Below are 27,666 nucleotides of genomic sequence, written 5' to 3'. Positions count from 1 at the left end.
GTAGCTTATATCCACTGCCTGTAGTACGGGAAGACTCATCCATCAGTGCTCCTTCACATTCTCCTTAGGACAAATGTGGCGGATATACTGTCCATTACTCAATGCTCCCTAACAGCCCCATCCACTGAAGAGCCATCGGGTACTGTCTCCAGTTTATTTTGTCATTTTTCTATACTGGAGGACTACCTCCCACGAGCTTCATGGGAGATCACTGTTGTAATAAGGAAACATTAGATTACCAAGTAGATTCTCCTTTCTTCCTGGATTAGTTTAACCTAGTTGTAGTTGGTGGTGATCAGGGTGTCACTGAGTTCTTAAAAGAATATGTCAGCACAGCCACTCCTCTGGATGGTCTTGATGTTTTGTTTGGTGTTAATTTAAGCAACACAGGCAGACTTCTGCAATGCAGGCTCTGTGCTGCAAACCTTTGGCATATATAGGATGGGATCTGAAGAGCTCATCTATGGGTGAAATTAAAATTAGAAAATAATGCTTGGAGGAACAAGCTGAAGATAATTTTAAAAAATGTTCTTTGGGTCACACCTCTTTTTGCAGATTCTGTCTTTCTTGTAAAATGGCATAGCTCTTTGCCCAGCCAATCAGTTTCCTGAGGGACTCTTCCCTACCTATTGTGTGTCATAGCTACATTTGAAAGAAAGAAAAACACACAGTAGGGCAGACTATTAGAGCTGAGAAGAGGCCTAGAGGTCATTCCTTCTAACCCTGAATATTTTATAGATGATGAAACCGAAAGCCAGAAGCAGTGAATAAGTTTCCAAAAGTCACTGATGAGGTGGCAGGGTAAGGGCTCTTTTCTCCAGAGCCTCTACACCACACTGTCATGGTTGACACAGACATGGACACGCTACTGCCAAATTAGTAGTCCCCCAGGAACCCTCTTCCCATAAGGCCAGAGTCAAAAGGGGAAAAAAATGAAGCGTTAAACAGCACATTCCAAAAGAGAGGAGGCAGGTATGACAGCCTTGAAATTTTTGTGTGTACATTATTTAAATGAATGCTGCAAATGTCCCTCTAATCAGCCTGAAACACATCTTGAAGTGCTCCCTCATGGGTTGCCATGGAGAGAGGCGATCTGCTACTACATACGCTACATTTATTTGTTCATAATAAATGCTCTGAGTGATTCCGATTCATCTTGCCAGAGAGATGGGGAGAAAGAGAGGTAGAGATGGGGAAGGAAGGGAAGCAGGGGTAAGGGAGGGGGCATTTGTGGATGACAGAGACATGCAACATGTGGCAGGTGGGAAAGGTCGGTGGGTAGTATTCCAAAATGACAAGACAGTGACAAGGAAGGGGATTAGTACCATGGAAAGCAGTGTTGAGGCAGTTACAAGATAACAGGTTGGTGGGACACAAGGAAGGAAGAAGCTGCATTCATGCAAAAGCCCCTCTGGGACTCAACCCCCCTGCCCCTCTCCCTGGGCATTCATCCCTGCTTCCCGTTTTGGTCCTCAGTTTTAAGAATGAGACCTAATCTGCTTGGCTTTTCCAGCCTTTGATTGAGCAGCCACATCCGCAAGAGGAAGTCCAAAGGGCGAGAATTAATCCAACATTTTACAGGAATGGAATACACAGGGGAACAGGCCACAGTACCTGAGAGAGCTTCATCTGCATGTTAGCAAATACATGGAGGAATCCAACCACCGCATCCCACAGCCTACTGTGAGCCAGGCTCTGCTGGTTCCCAATGCAAGGGCCCTGTAGAGAGAAGAGTTCCTCAGAGCCTGTCTTAGGAGGTCATTTGACTTGGGTTTATATGAGAGGGCAGTGTTTTCCAAACTCATGTATTTCATGGTTCAATATTTTTTCAAGATACTTTTTATTCTTCCCAGTGGATATTCTATCTAGGGGGGGCAGTGAGGATTTCACAGCCCAGTGATTTTCTTTTAGCTCCAGAATGAAGAATATAGTTAACAAAATAGTTAAATACTGTAGTTAAAGCAGATCTAAAGGGTGTTTATCTACACTTTCTTCACCTATTTCTTTCCCTGCAAGGCTTCTAAGGAAAACAAGGGTGTTGGGGACGACAGTTATGTAAACCAGGTGTAATCTACCACCTGTTGCTAAGTGCTACAACATCTGACTAATTGAGGTTTAAAATCTTAGTAACAATCCTAGTGATCAACTACTTCTAGGATTTTCATGCTAACAATATAAATATAAATATCAGATATAAATACCATCTCAGATATTTTTCTCAAAGCTGAATATAGGATGATTTATGTTACCAGTTTGTCCTTCTATGACAATAACTTTCCTGTTTATGATCATTATTAAATCTCCATCATAGGCTATTCTTGTTTTTTTTTGTTTTTTTTTTTTTTAAAAAAAAAACCTTTAATCTATCTCCAAATTTCTCTTCAATAAGACATATCTAAAAAGGACACACATACTACCTCAAGAATAGGAGTGTCTTGGTAGGATCCCCAAGGGAAAGTTTAGAAGAAGAAATAGTGTGTTTTCCCAAATCATACAAGCATGTTTAAAAGTCACTGAATCTATGTTCAACTTCTTGGCCCTAGAGGCCAATGAGTTCATTTTCGAACAAAACTGGTTGTTGAAAGAAACAGAACACAAGCTTCTCTTTTGTGTTAAGTACTCCAGGAGAAATCTTTCTTAGCAATTTTCTCCTTTCTACATCTACCCTTGGGTGGGATACTACTGTCCCTTCCTTAGTGAAGCCCTCCTTTTTTTATTTTTGAGTTTTAATACAGTTTAACTTTGCTACATTAAAAAAAACTCATTTTCCAGGTGGTACACTAAGTTTTGTATTTATTTTTACAAGAAAATAAAATATGAGTGAGCTAGTTGTCTCATGATATGGACACTGGATGAAAATCTGATTGCCTCCCTTCCCTTTTTTTTCAGTATTGGGAATTGAACCTGGGGTTTCACACATACAAGGCAGTCACTCCACTACTGAGCTATAGCCTCAACCATTTTAAAATAATCTAAATTTTGAGACAATCTCCTTAACCTAGCTGACTTTAAACCCACTCTCTACCTCAGGCAAGTCCTGAGCTTGTGATCATCCTGCCTCATCTTCCAGATAATGTTTTTCATAGAACAAATTCCAACTCCATGATATAAAAAAGAGCCACACTCTGAGATTTACTTTTGACTTACAGAATGGGGCTAGAAGGAAATGATAGTACACAAGGAAGGGGATGGGACATTCCTCATGTCTTTCCTTGTTTCTTCTTCAGTTACAGCAAACCGAAGTAATTACTGACATTATTCTTCATGCAGTCTCCCACAGTCATATCTCCATAACTTCTCCAAAAGGCCAGTATATATCTTTATTTATCTACAGTCTGAATGTCTCTGTGATGACACTAAACCCTGAGGTTCATAAGAGCTTTCTCTTCCACTAAACTCATACATATGTCGTTTGTTTTATGTCTTTGTTGTCTGAGTCTCAGTATGTGGTTGAAGCTATCCTCAATTCCATTTCTACATGTTTGGTGCATCATAGTTATGATTTGAGGCAAAATATATATGATTGTTTTAAATCATGTGTGATCATCTCATATCAAATATTTTTTAATATTTATATGCATTTTCAACTATATTATAAGCTCTTTCATGGTAGAGACAATATATTCTGTTCTTCCTAGGAACCAAGAAGAGAACACAAGATAAATGTTTTGTTTAGTTAATAAATGTGCAAATATTTTATTCATGAGTTTTCTGGTTATAACATAAAAAATGAAGTCTCAATTATGCTTCAAAAAAATCCTGTATCACAGAAGGCTGATATGGCTACTGATTATATAGACAGGTTTACCTACATACATCATTCATTTCTCTTCACAGTAGATAGACTGTTGTAGGAAATGAATAGAACATTTTATGGAAAGAGAAAGAATACTAGAACATTAAGATATTCATCCTAAAATCCACTTGACATTACTTCTTTCATAGTAAGAGCTCAAAGATTCTGGATTTTTATTGTTATTTATTTCATTTTGTGACAGAGTCTCACTGTGTTGCCCAGATTAGCTCCAAACTCAAGATCCTCCTGCCTCAGCCCCCAAAGCCCTGGGATCATAGGCATGTGCTACCACAGGTAGGCTAGATTCTGTTTCTTTTTTTAAAATCCCTATTAGGATATTGCTTATGCCATTATTCTATAATTCTATAAAAGTTTCTCTACTTTACTCTCCATGCTTACATCATCAGATATTGGTAGTCTAGACTGAAGAATTTTAAGGTAAATACGTTTTTCATTTATTTAAAGTTGTTAGTCTAGAAAGAGAAGCAAAATATAATGAGGTAAATGAAAGTAAAGTATGACAACACCAAGAACAGGTCCCACTAGGGGACCACAGACTGTAGGTTCTCATAGACCACAAGTACCAATGGTTCTTTTCTATAGATAAGAAATAATGCCAGCATTGGGGCTGAGTATATTGGCCAATCACTATGTGCATCCAAATACTCTTTAGAGAATATAGAAAGTGAGAATGTTAAAAATATTCTATTTGCTGTTAACTCTGTACTCATTGGCACCTACCTGGATGTACTCTGTAAGAGAATTAAAAATCTGCTTGGTGACTGCCAGAGCTTTAGAGAAATTGTGCTGTCCGGATTCATCAATGATGTCCTTTCCTGAATAGTACCAATAGAAATCGCTGATTGATTCCTAAAAGCAAACAGCAGAGTTTGACATTTCTCTGATTGAATTTAAGGAAGATAAACTCAATGGACAAGAAGAATCCCCTGTCTCTACATCTCTGCTATGACAGGAGCTGGAGAGCCTGCAAAGATAGACAGAGATAGCTGGTCCCTAGCACCTTTCAAACACACATACTTTTCCACAGAGAAGAACATGTAAGGAAGACACACAGCCTTTAGCACCAGAGAGACTATGCTATATAACATTCAAAGGGAACCATGTCCACTGAAGATAATAGTGATTAGCCATGGGTTATTTGATCATTCTTTCTTGACCACTATAGCTGGGTCTTCACTGACTATACTAAACAAAGCCCAGCATTTTATACCAGATATTTTCATAATTAAGTGTCATTTCACTTTGTCTTTGAACACATGTTTTAGGAATGAAAATTTTCCTAAGTGTGAGGACATAGATTACAACTCCTTCTTTGAGGGTTAGGCTATATAGGCATTCTCTGACTTTTGCAGGTCTAATGCATAAGTTTTCAACTTAACAATGGTATGAAAGTGACATAGATTCAGTTGAGTTGAAATTGTACTTGAAATTCTGAGATTTTTCAGATACCTATTTATGGTGTGATGTTTTCTCACAATGTTAGTCAGTAGTTATGAACCATAGTGGAGGGTCAGCCACACAATCTTAAGAGCAAATCACCAAAATGCGATAGTGTATCATCTCACTAAACTATGGCATTCAGTAGCTAGGTGTATGAAATGCATCTCCACCTTATGGTTGGTTTATCAGGACATAGTTCCATTGAGGAACATCTGTATCCTGGGCCTCCCTGGCTCTGCATAGCAGTTGCTAACTTATGTAACTGTAGATGAGATGCACAGTTTCTTATTGTTCCAACTCACCTGCAGACGAAGCAGGTAGTCCACGGTGCTGATTATGATGTTCACAGTGGTGGTATTACCCATCTGAGTCCTTAGAAAGTTCTGAAAGTCTGAGAACACCAGTGCTAGGTCAGAATCTAGGACCATTATACCAAAGGAAGCCAGGCATACCCTCATAGCCGAGCTTAGAAGTGGCATACTATGAGGGCAAGCCTCACACAGATAATATATTTGGAGCCTCACAGATCCTGCTCTACTCTGAGCTCTGACAACCTTATGACACATAAAATAAGGGAAGACCCAAGAGGTTATATAAAAGGAATGGCTGGTAATTCTGGGAGTGGTTTAGCCTTGGTGACACTAAGCAACAGCAGCCATAAGTCTAATGGTCATTTTATATAACCTTTCTTATTAAGGACTAGATGAACTTGGATAGTGTGGTGGTTTGAATGAGAATGGCCCACCATAAAGGCTCATAGGCTTGAATGCTTGGTGACCAGTTAGTGGAACTGTTTGGGAAGGATTAGGAGGTGTAGCTTTGTTGGAGGAGGGATGGCTTTGTTGGAGGAGGTGTGTCCCTGGAGTGGGCTTTGAAGTTTAAAAAGCCCATGTCAGCCCCAGTCTCTCTCTCTCTCTCTCTCTCTCTCTCTCTCTCTCTCTCTCTCTCTGTCTGCTGTCTGTGGATCAGGATGTAAAGCTCTCAGCTACTGCTCTAGCACCATGCCTGTCTGCTTCCCACCAAGATGGTCAAGGACCAACACTCTAAAACTGTAAGAAAGCTCCAAAAGAATAATTGTCTTGATAATGGTGTCTCTTTACAGCTATAGAACAGTTACTAAGAGAGAAAGCAACTATCTGAATCAAGTGGAGTCCACTGAACTGAATGAGAATTGTGCACACAAATGCTGTTTTCCATTGACAAGTCAGTTGTTTCCACTCACCACTGTTATGTCCTTCACAGAGCAACTGTAGGAATCTAAAGAGATCTTGTGTGAACTCATCATTCTGGAGTACCTTTTCACCTTGAAAACACAATATGTACATCAGCATTTGTACAACATCTCAACAAGGAAAACCTTCTAATGCAAATGACTCCAAAAGGGTTTGGAAATGGGCCTTTGGACTAGTGTTGATAAACCCAACTAATTGGGAGCCAAGGCTGCAGAGTACACAGCCCAAACAGTAAACTGTTTAGCCCCAAGACACATCATGTAATGAGAACAACTAGTGCAACATCAGTCAGTGGCTCACAGCCCATAATAACCCATGCTTTACAGATAGAAGGCACTTCTTTAATTAAGCATCAAACTGCAGCGTTAAACTTGACATGCAACCACTAGACCCAAGCTGTGTCTATACCAAAGCAATTAAATCCAGTCTCTTAGGATTTGCACACATGGTAGGAACTCACACTTACCACGCTCACGGACAATGACTGGTGATAAGAGGGAAAAGAGAAAATACAAAGTAAGAAACCCATGGATACTGTAACAAACTTTCTTCAATTACAACTAACTCTAGGAATACATCCAGCCTGGATGCTGACCTTAGCAACACTGCACATAGAAATGTTTGGCTCAAATGGAACAAGTCTTTGAAGACAAAGAAATTACATGCAAAGGCTCTGATTAGAAAGAGTTAATATTTTAACCAGAAGGGGATGACCTTGGCATTCAATAGTTACTTACGTGTTCCTTCCTCTGTAACCATTCCCAGGCCTTCAGCTTTATTCTGCCTCTCAAATGCATTCAAATCAAGGACACTTTTAATTGACAAAAGAAAACAAGGTTCAGGGCTAACCACACTGGAAAAATAGATTTCTAATGTCAATGTATTTACAAAGAATATTTTCTCTCTTTATTATCATAAATAGACCAACACATAACAACATGGTTAAAAAAGCCCAAAGTGCTTTGGGTTTGTGCCAAGCACTGTGGTTTATGGTTGTGACAGCTCACAGACCTTGTTATATGCACAGAGAGGTGATGGTCATTGTTCAATTTGAATCCTTTCTTATGGGTGAAGGTTTAGAAACCCTTCCCAAATGAGGAAGAGATGAGTTGTTTCTGAGATTTCTTAAGCTACACTCTTACCACTAGCTCCTTTTTCTAAAGATCACAGGAAATTGTGATCCCTAGTGTCTAGAATGAAGATTGGAGAAGAGAGCTAGAAAACTAAGATTTCAAAGGCCACACCCTTTTATGGTTCCTGCTTTGTTCAAAAGCCAGTAGCAGCTAGAATTAAGCCTTCTGTGCAATGGTGTCCCTAAATTTGTGAAAAGTTGGCATCTGCTCTTGTCCCCATTTTTCCCTACCTTCCTAGCTAGAGTCAAGTTTTGTTGAGGCAAGAAGCTCCAGTACCACCACCCAGGCTGGGAATGAGAACACTGTGGGGTCAGATTACTTCCAAGTAAGCATTCTTCTGTTTTCCTAATAGTTTCATTCCTTCTCTGGTCTGAAAAGTGTCCTAGAGCAAAATGTTTTATAATGGTATTGCTCTTAGGGACATGCATTGATGAGCCTGTGAAGACTAACATTAGCCTTAATTCTGCTGGTGTTCAGAGGACATGGTTGCAGACTAGAGAGATATTAGCATTCTTTTTTTTTTTTTAATTTCCTTTTTGGGGACTCATGATTTCTGAAACTTGGGGGAAATTTTAAACAGAAACCAATGAAATTTTTATTGCTACCTTGGTTATTTTTCTTTTTAAAATTAAAAAAATTTATTTTTGTGTATGAATATTTTGCCTGCATGTACCATGTACATGCCTGTTACCCATGGAAGTCAGAAGAGGCTGTGAGATTCCCCTGGAGCAGGTGTTTATACATGATTGTGAGGCACCATGTGGGTGCTGGGAACTGAACCCAGGCCCTCTGTAAAAGCTACAAAGCTCGTATCTCTTCTGACATCTCTCCAGGCTCTAGCTTTGTTGTTTTTCCCATCCCAGACTGTGGGATAAAAAAAAAAAAAAAAAAGGTCTGCTTAAAAACCCCAAATTATCCTGCTGTTTTGCTATTTGGATTTTGATGCACTGGGTTGGGGGACAGGGCAGGTGGGAAGGTGAACATAGGAAATGACATTTGGTCCTTGTTGCTTTGAAGCTTTGCTTCTGAATTGGTACCATGTATTTCTAAGTCTCACTTTAATCCCTTAACACCCATGTTGAATGTTTTAATTTTCCTTCTGCTTAAGTATTTTACAGAAATGTGTTATTTGTGTAATAATCAAACCCATTAAAGCACCTTAAAACTTCTGTGAGAAGTCATCTGGCAATGAAGTGTATGTCACTTGTCCCTCTGTACTATCATTATGAATGAATTATAAACAAATTTATCAGTATCAAGTGCTGCAGCATACTGAGAGAACTCTTAGAGACCTAATGGAGATTTCATGAGCAACGTAGAACTCAGTTGTCTTGATTTTTGCCGTCCCTGATTCCACAGGGGCTATTCTATCTTCAGTGAGTCAGGCCTGGTAATATTACACTTACTTTTCCTGAGAGAGAAGATAAACTAATAGACTGTTAGTGCAATACACACACACACACACACACACACACACACACACACACACACACACACACGAGAGAGAGGTAAGAACAAGGGGTTATGCTGCAGCTCAGATGGTCTCCTTGTTGCCTCAGGGTACAATTGATTTATTTGATTTATCCAATCAAATAAGATTGGCAAGATTTTGAAGTCTACTGAAAGGATGTTCATTCTCCAAATTTTCAAATGGAAGACATCATGTTTTATCTTAACTCTTGATAGCTGGAAGAAAATGAGTTAAGTAATTGTAACTCCGGTTTCTTATTTTTCTTAGATTGTTAGCTCATTTTAAAATGAGCTAGTGTGGTGGCTTCAGGACTTTTGGATATTCATTCAAAAGTGGGTTCAACCATGATGGGCAGCTTACAAATGGGTAAGATCCACTGATAATTTGATGCTTTGCTTTTTAGTCTGTATCAAAATTTTGTTCCCATGCCAGGATAGACCTCTGTCAAAATGAATGTATCTAAGTATATTCTTACCAAATACCTATTCAACATCAAAGGATTGTTAGGGGGAAAAGATTACAAGCTGTCTCATGGGTTGAAAAAAAACAACCTTCACTCTGAGATATTCCTCCTCTTTTCTATTACTTATTTGACTTCACTTTTGGAGGTCTGCATGGTTGAGGAAACTAACATAGGAAGGAAGGAAGAGGGGGAGGGGAGGGGAGCGGAGGGGAGGAGAGGAGAGGGGAGCAGAGGGGGAAGGGAAGGGAAGGGAAGGGAGGGGAGGGAAGGGGGGAAGGGAGGGGAGGGCAGGGGAGGGGAGGGGAGGGGGGAAGGGAAGGAAGGGGAGGAAGAGAAGGGGAGGGGAGGGGATGATACATCACAGCACAGGGAATGACATTTGTGGCTGAGGGGGATTATTTCTTCTCTTAATGTTTGAATGTAATCCTGAAGGCTAGTGAACACTCTCTAGGATTTTAAGGTAGGTAACTGCTGGATCTTCTCAACAATTCCATGGTAAGGTAGCTCGATTTTGTATACCTCTTCCTGTCCCCCTTTCTCTTCACTTGTTTTTAAGAATGCTGAGTGGTTTTCCCATACTTACCTACAAGACTGCATAAGACCAGAAAGGCTTTGAAAGAATCCAGCATCTTTTTTCTCTTTTAAGTAATCTAGCATTTTCTGCAAAGGAGAGACAGTTTAGAGGGAAGCAGTGAGAACTACGTCACAACTGATGGTCTTCCTCATCCTGATGAAGAAATGGCAAATCCCCTGCCGTGGAAGCACACAAAAGCAGACTTAGGGCTACATCTCAGGATTACTGGTGTAGATGAGGAAATATAACCTCTACACCAAGGTCAGGGAACATCTGAGAAGAGGCCAAAAGACTGTAAGAGCAAGAGGACCAGGATGTCAGCTGGGAGACTGTCTTCCCTACAGTACAGGGAAGCTGCACCCGTGACATCTCAACAATAGGTTGCCTAAACAAGGCCTGAACAGTATCACCACCAGATGACATGCCAATCTGTTTGGGGGAAAAGAAGGTCCTATCCTTAGATGAAGAACTACAGACAATTAACAACTACAGACAACTGATGAGAGAGAATCAATCTTCCCCAAGGATGAATCCCTTGATAGGTGATCCAATACCAAGTGGTCAGCCCTAAAAACATACATTTGGGCAACACTAAATGGACTCAGCAGGTTGTATTTATATGCTTATATGAATGCATACATGTAACTAACAATTAAAGAAAAAATGTGCATGAGTCAAACCATCTACTTGGGAAGTCAGATTCTATTGTACAGAGGCTTATTGTTTTTTTGCTATTTCAGTACAGTGTAGTAGACCTTTGACATTTGTGGATTTATTGTTTAAAGTCTTTACTGCTTTGGATGGGTGTTAGGATGGTGACATTGGAATGTTTATTGGTGCTGAGGTACAATCTCAGTTGCTCGTTGTGCGAGTGGTGTTTATAGGAAGAGCTGAGAGAGCCACGGGCCTGGCTCAAAGCACAGAAATGTTTACTTTGTTCCTACGGCCTCAGTTTTTAGAAAGGAGGGTTTTTTTGTGACATAAAATTTTTGTATATTAAAAAAAAAAAGACCTGGCTGCAAGTTAGTTAGCTGATATGTGGTAGTAGAAAAAAGAAGAAAGTAAATTAGAAAGAAAAATAACAATTCTTAATGAGAAAGTGCTTGGGAAGATTTGAAGACTAAGAAAACAGTAAGTGTAAGATAGTTACAAATTCAGAGACTTGCAAAGGCTCTGGGATATACCTTTATGAATATTAAAGTTCTGTTTGAACTCTGTGCACAGAGATGCTTCAGGTCACAATGATTCTCAACCTTCCTCATACTGAAACCCAGTATGGTAACTGGGTATTGGTAACACCCCAACCATAAAATTATTTTTGTTGCTACTTCATAACTGTAATTTTGCTACTGTTATAAATAATAGTGTAAATATTTTTGGAGAAAGAGGTTTGCTAAAGGGGTTGTGACCCATAGGTTGAGAACCTTCATGCATGCTTCAGGAGCTACTCATGCATGTCTACATTTTCCAACCAGTTCCAATTCAGACACTGAGTGACTAGCAGCGGTTTGCATCCTGACTGTCTCATCTTATGCTCACTAGAAAGTAACCAGTGAGCTAGGAGGCTTTGCTGCTTTATTTTGTAGTCTGAGAAATTGAATACGGGGCCTTGCTCATGTTAGGCAAGTCCTTTGTCACTGAGGTATATCTCTGACCCTGGGGTTTAGCAGACAGAGTCTCACTCACTATGTAGCCCACGCTGGCTATGAACTCAAAATCCTCTAGTGTGAGCTTCTCAAATGAGGACTTAGTTTTATTGCTCATGGTAATAACTTCAGCCTTTACAGCAGAACCAGGCATTGTGAGCAATTTGTAAGTAACTGTTAGCAACTGCTTAACGAACAGGGAATAAGTGAATGAATAGCAGTATGTGAGTTACTTGTGTGGTAAAGCTGCTCACAGGTTAAACGGCTGAGATAAACACCAGAGGCTTCAGAAACATCATCCTCTGAGGATTTACAATTCTGCGGGAAAATCTGAGAGAAAATGCAATGTCTTATTCCTTTAATCCCAGGTTAAAAAAAAACAAACAACCTTTTTATTAAGTACACACTTGCGTGCAGACTCCCAGCTGTGGTTTTTATCTGTGTCCCCAGCTACTCTGACATAATTGGGCACGAAGGACAAACACCAGCCAAGCAACTGTGGGTGGCCAGCCCTCTTGGAGCAAATCCAGCTTCATCGGTGAGAACTGTCAAACGGAAGTACCCCCGGAGCTCTTCACCATCCGCCATGGCACATTACCTGTTGCACACCAGCATTGCCTCCATTCAGAATGGCAATCCCCAGCTTCAGTGTCTCCACCACCATGGGGCTCATCTCACCTGCCAGGGTGAAGATTTGATTGAATCACCAAGGAAAGAGGTGGTAAGTTATACCTCCAGGGCTCTCTCCAGGCTTGTTAATGTGACTGCAGGTCATGGAGCGTTAGCTCTGTGCTAGTCACCCAGGGTCTACCTAGAAACAGGGCCATCACCTTTGCTGGCACTTATCATCTGAAGGACCATCTCGGCAGCACCACGCTCATGCAAGCGCGCTTGCTGATACAGTGTTTTCTGCTTCTCCATCTCCTTCTCCTAGAAAAAGAATCAGACGGGAAGATTTGCTCTCAGCCCCTCCAGTGCCCCCATCCCTACCTGCTGCCCATGTTCCCCTTGAGTAAATGCAACCTGGCGAGGTACACTGAGAGCAAATCTTTCATAGCCTAAGAAAGGCAATGCACACAATTTGAATAAAGCAAACCTCTACATTTTATTTTCAGACACGGCCTAGCTTCCCCAAAGAACCTACCCATAATTCCCTCACTCTTGAATGATGAGTTTTCCAATCTTTATGTTGATAGGTAACAGTGTTTTCCCCTTTGATATTACAAAGCAAATTATTATTATTATTATCATTTTAATAGTGAAGAGCAGAAAAAGGAGATTTATTCAATATGGCCACTCTGGGAAGAAGAGCAGAAAGATCCAGCGAATGTTCTCAGTTTTAGTCTTCAGGGCCCTAGCATGAGGGTAGGGTTTACACAGCTAATGAAGCAGTGCAGGTCAAAGTCTGGAGCAGTCGGTCACCACTGTCTCAGCTCCAGTCTCTCCTGCAAGGCCACCTGACAAGCTGTAAGTCTTTCTCCTGGAGACAAGTTCCTCCTTGGCTGCCTCTAGGGCTCTAGCTTTTCCATTTCCCAGTAAGCAATTCCTTGCAAGGCAAGATTTAAATGTGTTTGTTTTCAATGTTCTGTTATATAAGGACAATGCTTGAGGGTCCACCTGATTATATTTGTCTGAATGTAAGAAATGTCCCTGTATTTACACTGCAGACATGTTCTGCCAGAGCTGGTTACCAGAATTGTGATGACCTGCATTCACTTTTTTTTATACTTTTGGGTCCTTTGCCTATCAGAGAATACAAGAACCTAAAATTGTATAATTTTAGGAGTTTTGGGCTTCTTCACTGCCTTGAAATAAAAACTACTATCAACTACTATCAATAGAGTAGTATAGGTCATCCCAATGTCCTTGATTTTTCATTTTTGGTTGTTTAAATTTGTCCTTCTACAGCCTGTAACTACAGTATATGGGAGGTAGAACATTTCCCATCAGAACCAACCTAGTTGGGAGTGGACGTTGCTGATGAGCAGGTTGCCTGCTGCTTGTCAGCCACACACACAGGCAGATGGCAGAGTCATGGCTAGATTTGCTGACACAGCAGTATAGTGAACCTCATAAGCAAATGGCAGTCACCATTCTGAAGCCCCAGCCTATTGGCCTGCAAGGGCCCTGGTTCTAATATCTTTATGGGAACTCACTTCAAATGTTTTTTCCTTGTCTTCCTCTTCATCTTCATCCTCACCACTCTGACAACTCTGGGTTCCATGGAGTAGGGAAAGGAGGACACAGAAAACCAAGTTATAGGGAGTCTAATGAGCACAGTACTTCTATGATATTTTGCAAGGGCAGGGTACAGGCTATTACTCATAGACTCCTTGGGACCTCAGCGCCTTGTAAAACTAGGAACATTTTGATCACTGCAGGGCAACATCTACTTTAAATGCCATTTCTGCAATGACCAAGGGGTTAAGGAACAAAAAAGGTGAACACGGAGCTCACATATCCAACAGTGACCTGTTTTACACAGATATGAATTCCCTTTCCTAAAAAAGTTCTGATGTAAATGAGAAACAAGGAATGCAAGGACTTTTTGTCCCCATTAAGACATACACTGGGGCTGTGAAAGTAAGACTGGGATTCCTGTGATGTACACCCTAAATTGTCACTGTGTACTAGGGCCATGAGACACAGAGAACAAAGCAATCCGGGTTCCTGTTTACCAGCATCTGTCTCCTCTTTCCTAAATGTTTTTCTACCCGAGGACAGTTTTCTTATGTATATTCAGCATTCCAGAGTTTGTCAAACTTCTGGGTGGCATGCCTGTAGTCACTGTGGCTCCTCTAGGACACTGGAACCTTTTTCTAGTGTCCAGCCTGGGTCCTTCGTCTGGACACAGACTGAAATTCCTGGCCTCTCCCAGTCGCTAGCTGAAGAGGTAGAGACATCTTTGTGCGTAGGCCCTATTTAGTTAGCCTTTAACTGGACCACGAGTCCAGCCACCAGTTGCCACTATTCTATAGTCTCAAGGTGTCACACTTACGGTGCAAGAGTTGCATGATGCCTAGAACCTGTGTCATGACCGAGCCCCAGCCTTCTTGCTCACATGGCAATTTGATATACCCCAAGAGGTCTAAAGACAGATAGACTGTGACAGGGTGGTGAGAACCCAGGTGTACCTTGGCCATCATGCTGGAATAGGAGGTGTACAAGGGGTCATCTTCCAATTTGCTGGAAATAACAGAGAAAATATTTTTAGCAGGCTATGTTCTGGAGTCAACAAAAAAAACTACTAAAAACCATATAAATTCCAAGTTTAATGCACTAGTGAACTAATTAGATACTTTGACTCTGAAAAGCTGAGCCAGCATTGGCGTGACATGGAATTTAGGAGTAAAGTCACAATTTTAGGCCGTTCCATCTTTAGTCTGTCTCGTATTACGATGAGAAGCCTGTCCCCTGGGCGTTTCCTGGTGGCCATGAACAGAGCCTGTCAGTTATCAAATCCCTTCTATCCTCTGCTGACCACAGAGGGGCAGATATGACCAAGCACTATCCCTGGCCTGTGGGAAGAACACCATGGTGATGCTGACCTCCTCTCCGTGAGCGCATTGCGGCTAAAATGCAGAATGATTTGGTGAAGCGGGTCAGGCTGCTTTTCTGTCTCTTCCTCTTCCTCCTCTTCAACCCTGGGAGATTTCTGCACAGAGCAACACAGACAGATTTTAGGCACAGATCCCCGCAGGCACCATAGGAGTGCATGCAAATAGAGGAGGCAAAGCGCAAGGCACAGAGAGGGCTTCAGGCTGAAAGCAGAGAAAGGAAGCCTCTACCAGATGCTTATTTCAGGGGAGGGGTCCTGAGGATGCAAGGTCGGTACAGACAGATACAGGAAGCCTCTACCAGATGCTTATTTCAGGGGAGGGGTCCTGAGGATGCAAGGTCAGTACAGACAGATACAGGAAGCCTCTACCAGATGCTTATTTCAGGGGAGGGTCCTGAGGGTGCAAGGTCGGTACAGACAGATACAGGAAGCCTCTACCAGATGCTTATTTCAGGGGAGGGGTCTTGAGGATGCAAGGTCGGTACAGACAGATACATTTCTCTCAGCCAGTCAAAGACACATTCCAATGTTTAATTAGATGAAATAAAAGAAAGCAAATAGCTGACCACAGGGAAAGAGCTACGGACTCCAGTCAACTCATGCAAGTTGTGGGCACCCCAGTTCAGGAGGGGAACCCTGCTGTCACTTAAGAAACTGAGTCCCTCTAGACAATGCAGGGAATTTCTTCTGGAGAGCAGGCTTGAGATAGAGGTGAGACAAAAGTCACAAATCTCTGGGGCTATTTGGGGTCCAGTTGTATTATTTTAGTTGTGTTTTTTTTTCCAAGCATCACAATGTAGATACAAGTATATAAAATCAGGGCATGAACATGACTTGATAAATTTAGCAAGACTTATTTCAATACTGTAATAAGAGGGACCAATTCAAAATCTTACCATAGTGTTAGTCTAGACTTAACCTAACAAAAATGTGTCTCTCTGTTTTAGCTTCACAGTATCCTAAAATGTGCATTGTTCTGCAAAGGTGCTGTTTAGGAGCGGCAAGACTCTCTTCTTACCAAGTCACTTCTCTGTTTTTATAGAAAGGGAAATAGTAGCTGGTATGAGTGGCAACAGTGAAATTTTCTGGCAGAGGCCAAGTCAGCAGGGTGGATAGACTTGGTGAATTGGTGAGAACCATACAGGCTGTGTGCATGGTTTGGCAGTAGAGGGCTAAAATGCTGCTTGCTGCCAGCTTCACACCAATCAGGAAGGTGGGAAGCCAAAGGCAGCACCTTTCTAGTCAACAGGAGTGTGTGAGTGTGTGAGTGTGTGTGTGTGTGTGGGGGGGATAGTAAGGGACCTGAAACCAAAGGGAAGGAAAATGGGGAAGAGTGGTTTAAAAGAAAGGGAGGGAGGGGACAAAGACACAGGATGATAGCTCAAAGAGAAAAACAGACAGAAGAGAATGAATGAGAAACAGTAGAAGATTAGAGCCAAAGGCAAGTGAGAATAGAAAATGAGGAACTGGAGCAGCAAGGAGAAAAGAGAACCACACGCTGGCCAGAGAAGAGGAGGGAGGGCTTATTTTCCTCGGAGACAGGATGAGGCTGCTCTCTTATGTTCCACATCCAGTGGTTTCAGAGTATGACATCTGTTAGAGAGAGTGCATGCCGGATTTAAGAGGTGCAGGAAAGGCCATTCTTTAGATGCACCTTCCCAACAGCAGAGCTACTGTTATGGATGTGGGGTCTTAGCAGGGCGTAAGCAGGACAGGGGGCCTCCTGCAACCAATGGTGCTCAAAACTTAAGGTGGCATGAACTCCCCATGACACAGCTGTGCACTTTAAGAAACATTAGTTGTTAATGGTGATGGAGATGGGGTGAGGACATCATTAGCACCTCTAATTGAAATTCCATCCTCTGGCTCCTAGGACCATTGGCAGCATCACCCTGAGAATTTAGTTAGTTCTTTTCAGGTTGATACACCACATGCATTCTCTGTGAATGCCTGACTTTCACAACATACACAAACACGGATACAAAAATCAAACCCATTCACACCCGTGTCTGTTCCCAGTTCGTTCGGTACTTACAGCCAAGTCCTGTACTAGTTTCTCTTCAAAGGAATATGCCTCTGTTTCTATCCAAAATCTCTGATAGCCATGGAGGAAGAGGTTAATAGAGCGGTGCCTGAATGAAAGGGTAAGAGGGGGGTCAGGAGAGCTGGTGGGCTCGGTATTTTAGTTGGGGTGGTTAGTGGTTAGTACGCAGGACAGACTTTTTGTACAATTCTCATCTTCTGATTGGTCAGGGCAGTCAGTAGCTCACATAGTTCCTTCCCTATAACTTGTAAATACTGGAGTTCCTTCTGAGCACCATAATCAGAGCAAGACACAGCATCCCCATTTAGTTCTACTGTTTTGTTTTGTTTTTTTAAATCACATCGCCATTCTAGTGAGAAATAGCTGATCAGATCACGTCTAGAAATACTTGCTTCGGATGGTAGTTTAGTTATTTCTTGATGAGCCCTTTGTCCAGGTAATACGATTGAAATCGTGTTGTAGTTTAGTGTCAGACAAACTGTAAACCCTTCACTTCAGCTTCCCCACCTTCCCCTAGGCAAGAAACACCTCAGCAAGGTACTCCAGTGGTTACTTAGGAAGGCAAGACCTGGGTATGCCATGCTGTGAGCATGCCTTCTGTGTGCCTCTGGGATCCGGGCTATGCTCTGGTGTCTGGCTCATGCCAGTTCCTGTGAGCCAGGAATGACTTCCTGGAAAGTTAGCTACAGAAGCACAGCTAAGTGTGAAGGAAGTAGCAAGCTAGGATGAGAAGGGAGGAAAAGATGAGAGTGGCCATTAAGTGCTGGTTGGTGTTTTGGTAGAACCGGAATCTTGCTCTCTCCCATTAAAATCTGACCAATCAGAATTTTACTTAAAAAAAAATTGTACAAAATATGTATTCTTATGGGAACATTAAATCATGGCCAAGAAAGGGGCATGTGCAGAGAATAAGCTGGTGTCTTTCAGGTTACATTACCATTAAAATGGGTATTAGTCTGTCATACTGAGTTTTTTCATTAACCTTTTCCAGCCAAACACGTTGAAAGGTGATCAGGAAGAAATTGTTAATTTTGTGTCTGGAGAAAAGCATACAGGGTTTTCTTTAAAACACCGACACCAGAGAAACAGCATCTCTATGATCAGATACGTCCCTTCCGTCATTTAGTCTGGAAGATTCCATTAGCGTAGACCATCACAAAGTAGTGAAGAGGGGCTGCCTCCACAGTTGCCTGCTTGGGGAGTGGGTTGTTACAAATTGACAGTTCTTCATGCTAGAGAGAAAACCCAGGCAGCGGTTCTAGAGCAACTGGCTTAAGGATGTCATGCCTCCTTACAGGGGTTCCGTGAACTATTCTGACACATACAGGTGTAGGAACGCCGAAAGAATACCCAGACAGGAAGGGATGGCATCAACATTATTTTTTTTTTTTAATGCTTGTTTTTGAGAGGGATGATTTCTGCCTGGCTGGCCTGGCCCTGCACAGGCGTTTTTTAGAGCTCGGTTCTTCATGCTACATCCTCAGGCAGGAGTTCTGACCAACAGAGGATGGTGAATGTTTTCTAGTGTTTTCATTATTTCCAGAAAAGAAAGAAAAATTGTAGACACTTCTACAATATCAACTTCACGTTTATGCGAGGACTTCTCCATCCCCTGTACCTATGGCTGGCTTCCATGTTCAACTTTTTTTTTTCTATGTTTTCAAGACAGGGTTTCTCTGTGTAGCTTTGCACCTTTCCTGGAACTTGCTTTGTAGACCAGGCTGGCCTCGAACTCACAGAGATTCGCCTGGCTCTGCCCCCGGAGTGCTGGGATTAAAGGTGTGCGCCATCACCACCCAGCCATTTTCATCTTTTTATTCATAAATTCTACTTGAGTTAGTGTTGCTTCATTCCCCTCCAAATAAAGCCAAAGGGAGAGGCCCAGAGGGCAGGTGCACATCTCCGAAGGTGTGATTTCCCCACCAACTTCAAAGACCCTCAAAGGGAAGACTCGCCTGGTTTAAGGCAAGGTGCAGAATATTCTGGATAAATAATGGTCAAGATCCCCCATTTGACAAAAGCAAAGGTCAAGGATAGGATGGTCTCTGGTCTCATATTCTAAAGAAACATACTGTTGTATAGGATTCAGAATGCTTTGGTCCAAGTCAGTTGTTTTTCCGTGACCAGGTGAGACTGTTCCCAGAGACTGGGAAATTGATAAATCAAAGGTTGTTATTCAGTCACCAGCTTTGTAGACTGATTACAGATCTACTTCACATATTTTCCAGTCAGTCTAGAGAAAGATGAAGCGGTCTTACCACCAGACATGCAGAGACAGTTCTGGCAGTCAGTACAGGCCCTGCCTCTTACTGGTATTACTATGGCATAGATCTTCAATGCCCTCCAAAGGTCATGCATTGAAGGACTGTTCATCAGTCTTGGATGTTACTGGGAGGTGGCAGACCCTTTAGAGGTTGAGGTCTAGCTGTAGGAGCAAGGTCACTGGGACAAACCACTGAAGGGGTTGTTAGGATCTTGTTCTACTCCTCTTTCTGCTCCCTCACCTCTGCTAGGTGAGAAGCTTTGCTCTAGTGCACATTCACACATTCACTCCTATAGACGTTCTCTTTCACCATAGACTGAAAATGACGACACCGTGTGGACTAAAGCCCCTGAAACCATGAACTAAAACCAACCTTTCTTTCTTTTAAGTCAGTTTGCCTCAGGTATTTTGTGGTAATAGAAAATGGACTAATACAGATTCCCTTCCTTATATTGATAGAAGATATGCTACACAGTTTGTAGAAAAAAAACAAAAAAGCCCCAAAATTTCACATAATTTTTACTTCAAAGTACAAAAGGCCAAGATAAGTACATTGTGCTTCTGTCTAGCCTCTTTGGGTCTCTCTAGCCTTTTTTCCTCTTTGTTTTAAAACAAGGGCTTGCTATGTGGCCCAGGCTAAAGTCACATTCATGATCCTCCTCTATCTCCTGAGAGCTGGGATTACAGGCATGTGCCCCCACAACTATCTGCCCCTTTCTTTATCTTGATGGGAGATACACTGTGATGAAGGATTCTTGGGTTGCAATTTGCCTCTGCTCAAGAATAGTAAATTTTGTCTTATCACCTAGTGCCTGTGCAGGGAATGATGGAATTTGGGCTAAGGTACTTTAGAAAACAGCTCCCTTTTCCCAGAAACCTTTATGTTCTTACAAAGACTCCTATCTCAGCAAAAGCAGAGAGCCTCATTGTGTGTTGGGAGGCTATGAAGGCCCAGGATGAGGCAATCTCACCAGCTTCCATACTTACCTTGATTGCTTAGTAGACCATTATAGTCTGCAGTCTGCAAGGTGCCATGAGCCAAGGACCCCACTTTCTATTGTCAGGATCAAGTGTAAGGGCCACAGAGAGCTCAGCTCTGGGACAAAACCTTAATTCCAATGCCTGGCTCACCTGGCAGAAAATAATGATGGGGCCCCTACCTGGGCAAATTGTAGAGAGGAGCCATCCTGAAACAGGCCACCACTGCTCGTTTCCGCTGCTTGGACAACAATTTGTGCCATACAGCCTTTTTGGACCTCAAAGGCTGTTCCACCTAAGAAGAAGTCACATAAGCAGGTACACAGCTGGCCCATCTGAGTGGCAGACTGAGTAGCTCAGGCATCTTAACTCTAAGATAATTTTGGTTTCCTAACTGAAGTTAGCAAGCATGTCCCCAGCAGGAAGTCATCCTTGTGTGAAAGTCCTTTGTTTCTGTCATTTCCCAAAGACCACTAGACATATATCGCTGTTTTACAAATGGCAAAGAACTGAAAAACCTATTTTGAATGCATAGCAAGAACTTATAAACAGCACAAGGGAAAGCTACAGAGCTACAGCCAGGAGGCAGCAGGCAACACTTGGGGGTGATATGGGATCCACTCTGGTGGTTGCCTTTTGCCTCAAGGGGTCTCCTGTAATTGGGAGCCAAGTGCAGGGAAGAGCTTTCTATCCTCCAGGGCAGTCTTGTTCACTTACTCCTCAGAGCAAAGCTCCATACCTGCTCCAGGTGGAAGAGAGCAGCTGAGATCCTCTGCACACGCTCCACCGTCTTTTCTGGGTTAGAAGGTTCTTCATTCCTCAGAACATCTTTGTAGAGGTTCAGCTGCCATTTCACAGCTGGATCATCTGACTGAAAGTTGAAGCATATCCACGAGCTAAGCAATTTCTGTATCTCTTGTGCTAAACAACAGTCTTAGTCTCACCAGGGTTCCATATAATAAGACTCATTTGATTATACTTCCTTTTCCCCCTTGGTTAACCCCACTGATCCAGAATAAATCCACCACCACAGTTTAAAGCCAATTTTGTTTGTTTGTTTGTTTTGTTTTTTGAGACAGGGTTTCTCTGTGTAGCTTTGCCCCTTTCCTGGAACTCACTTGGTAGCCCAGGCTGGCCTCGAACTCACAAAGATCCGCCTGCCTCTGCCTCCCGAGTTCTGGGATTAAAGGCGTGTGCCACCACGGCCTGGCCTAAAGCCAATTTTAAAACGAGCTTTAATTGAATACTGGCCAGGTGGATTGGCTTTGGCCAGATCCATACCCAGGTTCCTGGAAAATGGCCCAGAATCACAGTTTGCCATGGCTTAAGAAGGAAACCCTATAATTCATTACATTTCTCATCAGGTCCAGTCAGAGGCAAGCTACATCCTCATGTACCTACAGCCTGTGGACCTCCTGCCCACACGTGATCAAGCACATCTGTGCAGAGGGTAAAACAAACTTGTTTAAGGGAGTGAAATCATGTGGTTTGTTATCTCCCATGAACAACAGCCTCCAGCATTTCAGGAACTATCTGTCCTTGGGCAAGGGGCTTGCAGATCAGAGGCATTTTTGTTTCATAGATCTCTTCCATATAGCAATTAAAACTTAAAATTTGGCTCTCACACCTTCCTCCCCTTTCCTTTCCCTCCCTCCCTCTTATATTAAAAAATATGTTATATTTTTGTTTATGTGTATGTGTGTATAACTCTGTAAGTATGTGACACACGTGTCTGGGTGTTTGTGGATGCCCGAAGAGCATGCTGGATTCTCTGGAGTTACAAGTACACGTGAGCTGACTGATGTGATGTGGGTGCTGGAAGCCAAATTTGAGTCTTCAGGAAGAGCAGCGGGTGCTCTTAACTGATGAGCCATCTTTTCAGCCCCATTCCTCCATTCTTATTCCTGCGACATATAAATGCTACATATGAACTACATATTCCCATCCCTTTACCTCTTAGTGCTACATTTTGGATGACTTCCATAAAGTCATCTTCCAATTTATCAACTCTCTGTTTGGCTGTACCTACCTTATAACTTATGCCCATAGATTAAGGTTTAAATTGCAAGGTTATTCATCTGTATAATCCTTATGCTATTTTTTTTTTTTGTTTTTGGTCAAACACATTTCCCTCCTTTTAAAGAATGTTCTGATTTTTTTTTTCTTTTGTGGATTCTATTGCTTCCTTTGTCTAAATGTTTTTACTGTATTTGTATTTAAGTTCCTTTCTCTTAGTTCCTTATTGCTTGAGTTACTCACTTGGAGCATTCCCTTACGTATTCTGAATCTTTTGAGTCCATATTCAGGAATGGTTTTATTTACTTGCTTTCTATCCACATTTTAGTAAACAGAGAGGCAAGTGGTAAACTTGGAGGCAAGTGGTTTCACGTTTGTTTCTGAAGGAGATACATGAGTTTCTCTGGCCCTCAGCTAATTTTGTTCAGGTCTCACACCTTGCAATCACGACAGGATAAAGTTACTAAAGCTCCAGCCCTAAGGCATGTATCTGACTGGAGCACCCGAGTTCTCTCCAGGAGGCTGGCTTCCCCTTGTGACAGGGCAAGACAGTGCAAAGTTTTCTCCATCTTGTATTTTTTTTTTTTAAATTCTAAAAATGTTTATTAGTGAATGAAGTAAATCTTATATTGCTGAAGACAGGGTACACTCTGATTCCATCTTGTATTCTTGCTGAGGCCATTTCAAGTTTAACTAGAATTTGATCTTGATGAAGAATTCCATGGTGGTGGCATATGCCTTTAATCTCAGCACTTGAGAGGCAGGGCCAGGTGGATCTCTGTGAGTTCAAGGCCAGCCTGGTCTACAGAGCGAGATCCAGGACAAGCACCAAAGCTACACAGAGAAACCCTGTCTCGAAAAACCAAAAAAAAAAAAAAAAAAAAAAAAAAAAAAAAAGGATTCCAGGGAAAACTATTCAACTCTATTCTAGGAACCCAAGGTCAGGATGTCCTAGCTAATTTATCTTAGTGTCTGTGAAACTGCTTGTTTGTATGGAACCTCCTCCAGCTAACTGTTTATCTTAGCTTCTGTTAAAACTGCTTGCTTTTGCAAAGCTCCCTGGAGCATCAGAGTGAGATGCCAGGATGTGGTTTCTTCCTTTAAAAATCCCTGTTGTGGCCACACTTGGCTGTGGTTCTAGCTGGCTGGAATAAAGAGTTTCAATTGGCTACTGTGAAAGGACCAAGCAGATGCCATAACGGGCTGCTCAGTCTTCTCTCAGAGATCAGGCTTCAATTTCAGTTTCCTGAGACTGAGCAAGCAGTCTCTGGGAGGGCCGTGAACAAAAGACATAGTCTTTGCAGTAGCTCCCTTTCTGCTCAAAGTTCAGCCAGATGTTTACTGTCTGGGACCCCTCACTAACTTAGAGTTATGTGCATGAGTCAAGGACAGAGTCTAGACCACTGAGCCAGCCCCCACAGTCAGTACATGCTAGGCCAGCCAGCCCCCATGGAGGCTCAAGGACAAAGCCTGGGACTTGTGCTGGACTGCCCCCAAAGTGATAAACCACCAACCAGTAAATTCAAAGGTTACATACCCTCACCCAATTAAAAGAGAACAGAGATAAAAATAAACCAATCCGAGTTGCACCCGTGCAACACCCCCCCCCCACAACCCTCCTGAAGGGTTTGTGGTTTTTGCCTTTAAAAAGCTAGCCACACAAAGAAAGAGCAACTCCTCCCTGCCTCACTGTATTGGGTGTAGGAATGAGTTCCCTGTCTAGACTTGTATCTACAGAATAAACCTTGCTGTTGCATTCTGGACATCCAAGGTCTTCAGTGGTCTCTTTGGGGTCACAAGCTGGACATAACAACTGTGTGTGAGTGGTCATCTCTGGTGGGGTCCCATAACACCCCCACTGCTAAAAGTTGAGCTTCTTATTTTTGGGCAGTTGGGATTTGTTATTGCTTTTTTCCTCTAGAGTATTTTTTCTACCATTGCTATACATTTGGGGAGAAAGAATCAGTACTCTTGTTTTTCTTCACTCTTATGTTAGGGCGTAATGTACCCTGAAAACAGAGCTGTTCAGAATTAAAGAATTAGAGAAATCTCAAGTTGCCTTTAAACTCTAGCTCTTATTTTCTTATTTTTTTTTTAAACCCATGACACAGCCTTATTCTGTTTCAAAAGATCTCTAGGATGGCAGGTGCTAAAATGTCCTCCCAAGTGATTCTTTCCCTGTTCAACAAACCTTGTAGCCAATACATTTTGTGACTTAATCCAAATGCCTTCTGTGATGGCTTGATGTTTATGTAGTAGAAAGTATGACATACACTCATCAGAGGACTCTTTGCCATAGCAAAAGAATGAACAATAATTAAAGGCACAGCCGTAGAGTTTAGCCTTTTTCTTGTTTTTCCTTTTTCTTTCTTTCTTCTTTTCTTTGTGACAGAGCTTTCTGTAGCCCAGGCTGTGTTCAAATTTGCTATCATAACCAACATTGACCTTGAATTCCTGATCCTTATGCCTTTGCCTCCCATTTGTAGCAATTAAATAGTTCTTACAATACATTTTAAAACATAAGTAAGGGGCTGGAGAGATGGCTCAGTGGTTAGGAGCACTGACTGCTCTTCCAGAGGACCCAGGTTCAATACCCAGCACCCACGTGGCAGCTCACAACTGTCTGTAACTATAGTTCCAGGAGATCTGACATCCTTACACAGGCAAAAACAATAAATTAATTAATTAAAAAAAAAGTTAGGCCGTGATGGTGCACGCCTTTAATCCCAGCACTCAGGAGGCACAGACAAGTGGATCTCTATGAGTTCTAGGCCAGCCAGGACTACACACAGAGAAACTCTGTCTCTAAAAAATTAAAATTAAAACATGAGCAAGGTGTGGGGTGGTATACATTTGTAATCTTAGCATTTGGGAGGCTGAGGCAGGAAGGTCTTGACTTTGAGACTAGCCTGGGCTGCCTAGCAAGATGCTAGCTTAACAATCAGACAAACACCGTGACTGAGGAAGACTGGTCCTACAGCCAGCGGGGCTGCCTGTGAGAGGAAGCATCACCTTTTCCTGCAGGTGTAGGTTATTCCGCAGATGTTCCTTGACCTCTTCATCAGTGTCCCTCTGTGGAAAGAGGCTAAATTTTATTCCTAGGGATCACCGTGGAAATGCAAACGAGGGTTCAGGAAGTATGAACGGACAGTGCACAATTTAACTGCGATCTGAGAAGTGAAGGAGACTTATCCCCAAGTTACTGACTCCCAGACAGCTTTACAAGGTGCATACCTTCCCCTCAACCCCCACCCCAGCCCTCAGGGGACCACTCCTTTACAGGCTGAGTACCGTCCACTCCCCACAGCCCATACTCTGCACCCAGCCGGCCCACACAGGCAGCTTACACAGCTGTATCGAGATTTTGCAAGAGAGATGAGCTCCTGGTCGCCTGGAGTACACATGTTCAGACCAATGGGCAGCATTTTCTTGAGCGCAGCCACGATGAGGGAGGTCTGGATGGAGTACAAGTCTCCTCGCCTCTTTGTCTTCTTCCGTTCCTGGTCCTGTCCTCCAGACTAGGAGATGATGTTGAAATAAAGACAAGGGCTCAGTGACTCTCTGAAAGGAACTGCCTCAGCTCAGGGGTAGCTTGCTTCCTTGAGGCCCTGTCCGTACAGGCTGGCCTTACTACATTTCAAAGAACAGTAGAAAAACAGAAACAAAAGAAGTGTTAAGCGAAAACAAACCAGATGGTCATGAAAGAGCAGCCCAACCCCGAGCCTTCACTTCTGGACATGCACACAAGACCACGGTAGCTAGACAGACACACGGCACAGACACCCGTAGTGCGTGCTTGCTCGCTTCTGTACCGAGTGGACAGCAGTCACAACAAAAAGAACGACTTCTTACACCAGGTAAAATAACTCCAACAAAGAACAGCTCCCTACCACTGGGGTACCAGCTAACTTGTGGAAGAACACCTCGCCCGGCACCAGTGGCCTATTTCCAGGGCTGAAGCTGGTGTTTGACAGCACTGGCCTTCCACATAGCCTCTCCACCCACCCTGGGGCAACACAAAGTCTTACAGGAAAATCTACAGTAGGACTGCTTCGGGATCTGGCTGGGAGGAAGGTATAAGAAAAACTATACATGGATTAAAAAAAAAACAACCAAAAAAACAAACCCCTAACCCTATGGGAGTTTTTTATTGTTTCAGTTTTAACTTTGGATATTTGCACTTACATGTGTCTGTGGGTGGGTATGTGCACATGAGTGCAGTTTCCACAGGGCCGGAAGAGGGTATCTAATCCCCTGGAGCTGGAGTTACAGGATGTTGTGAGCTGCCTGACGTGGGTGCTGGGAACTGAACTGGGGTCCTCTGTAAGAGCGGTAAGTGGTCTTAACTACTGAGTCGTCGCTCCAGCTGATGAGAGTTTTCTTTTGTTCATGCCATGTCCTTCTTTTCAGAGTTCACTCAGCTAAGTATTAGTGTTTTTGTTTTCTGAGTTTTGATTTTGTTGTGGACGTAGAGATGCAGCTTTGTTGTTTTGAAACAGGTCTCACTATGTAGCCCATGCTGGCCTTGAACTTGGGCCGATCCTGCTTCAGCCTCTCTACTCCCAGGATTACAGGTATAAAATACATACCTGGTTCTAAGTGGGAGGCGTAAGAGAGAACTCTGACTTGCTTCACTGTGGACGAGGGTAGCTGCCAAACAAGCAACTGAAAACACTTAGCAGCCATAGCATAGCATGTGGTCGTCTGGGTGGGCTCAGGAGACGGGATGCTACAGCAACCTGCTTTTACGAGGCTGTGAGTGGAAGAGCAATGCTGAGCACATGGTTCTCTACTTGATAGACTTTACCTCAGCTGAGGAAGCAGCTGATACAAGTAGAGAGGGCTTTGTGGCCTGCAGTTAGTCAGGGCCCATGGTGAGGGAAAGCTGGTTTTGCTTCGAGAGTGTGTCTGCTCAAATGCAGTACCAGTGGTGCGATTTACAACGACATGCGCACAGAGCGCTGTGTCCCTATTACCTCCCCTAGAAGTGGCACTTCAGGTCCATTTATGAGGCATGCATTTTCCTTTTA

General features: G+C 42.7%; 2 protein-coding genes across 2 annotated transcripts in view; one reads left to right on the top strand and one right to left on the bottom strand.

Annotated features, from left to right (window-relative positions):
* LOC119087872 (ryanodine receptor 3-like) overlaps positions 1-26,855 on the bottom strand; it is a 42,509-nt gene extending 15,654 nt beyond the window's left edge. The window contains 17 exon segments of the mRNA XM_037205087.1: positions 1,615-1,719; positions 4,538-4,666; positions 5,560-5,648; positions 6,480-6,560; positions 6,956-6,973; positions 7,227-7,300; positions 10,140-10,216; positions 12,375-12,454; positions 12,607-12,706; positions 13,933-13,989; positions 14,911-14,962; positions 15,325-15,431; positions 17,371-17,467; positions 20,803-20,915; positions 21,360-21,491; positions 25,649-25,708; positions 25,984-26,855. Of these exon segments, the coding sequence (XP_037060982.1) occupies positions 1,615-1,719; positions 4,538-4,666; positions 5,560-5,648; positions 6,480-6,560; positions 6,956-6,973; positions 7,227-7,300; positions 10,140-10,216; positions 12,375-12,454; positions 12,607-12,706; positions 13,933-13,989; positions 14,911-14,962; positions 15,325-15,431; positions 17,371-17,467; positions 20,803-20,915; positions 21,360-21,491; positions 25,649-25,708; positions 25,984-26,061 (1,449 nt within the window). The 5' untranslated portion in view covers positions 26,062-26,855.
* Positions 1-27,666, top strand: part of Ryr3 (ryanodine receptor 3) — a gene marked incomplete at its 5' end in the record, with an annotated part of 626,824 nt that overhangs the window by 442,714 nt on the left and 156,444 nt on the right.

This window comes from Peromyscus leucopus, chromosome 4, assembly GCF_004664715.2.
Source record: "Peromyscus leucopus breed LL Stock chromosome 4, UCI_PerLeu_2.1, whole genome shotgun sequence".
NCBI classification, from domain to species: domain Eukaryota; kingdom Metazoa; phylum Chordata; class Mammalia; order Rodentia; family Cricetidae; genus Peromyscus; species Peromyscus leucopus.
Note: the sequence above shows the minus strand (reverse complement) of the source record. Positions and strands in the feature narration are given on the sequence as shown.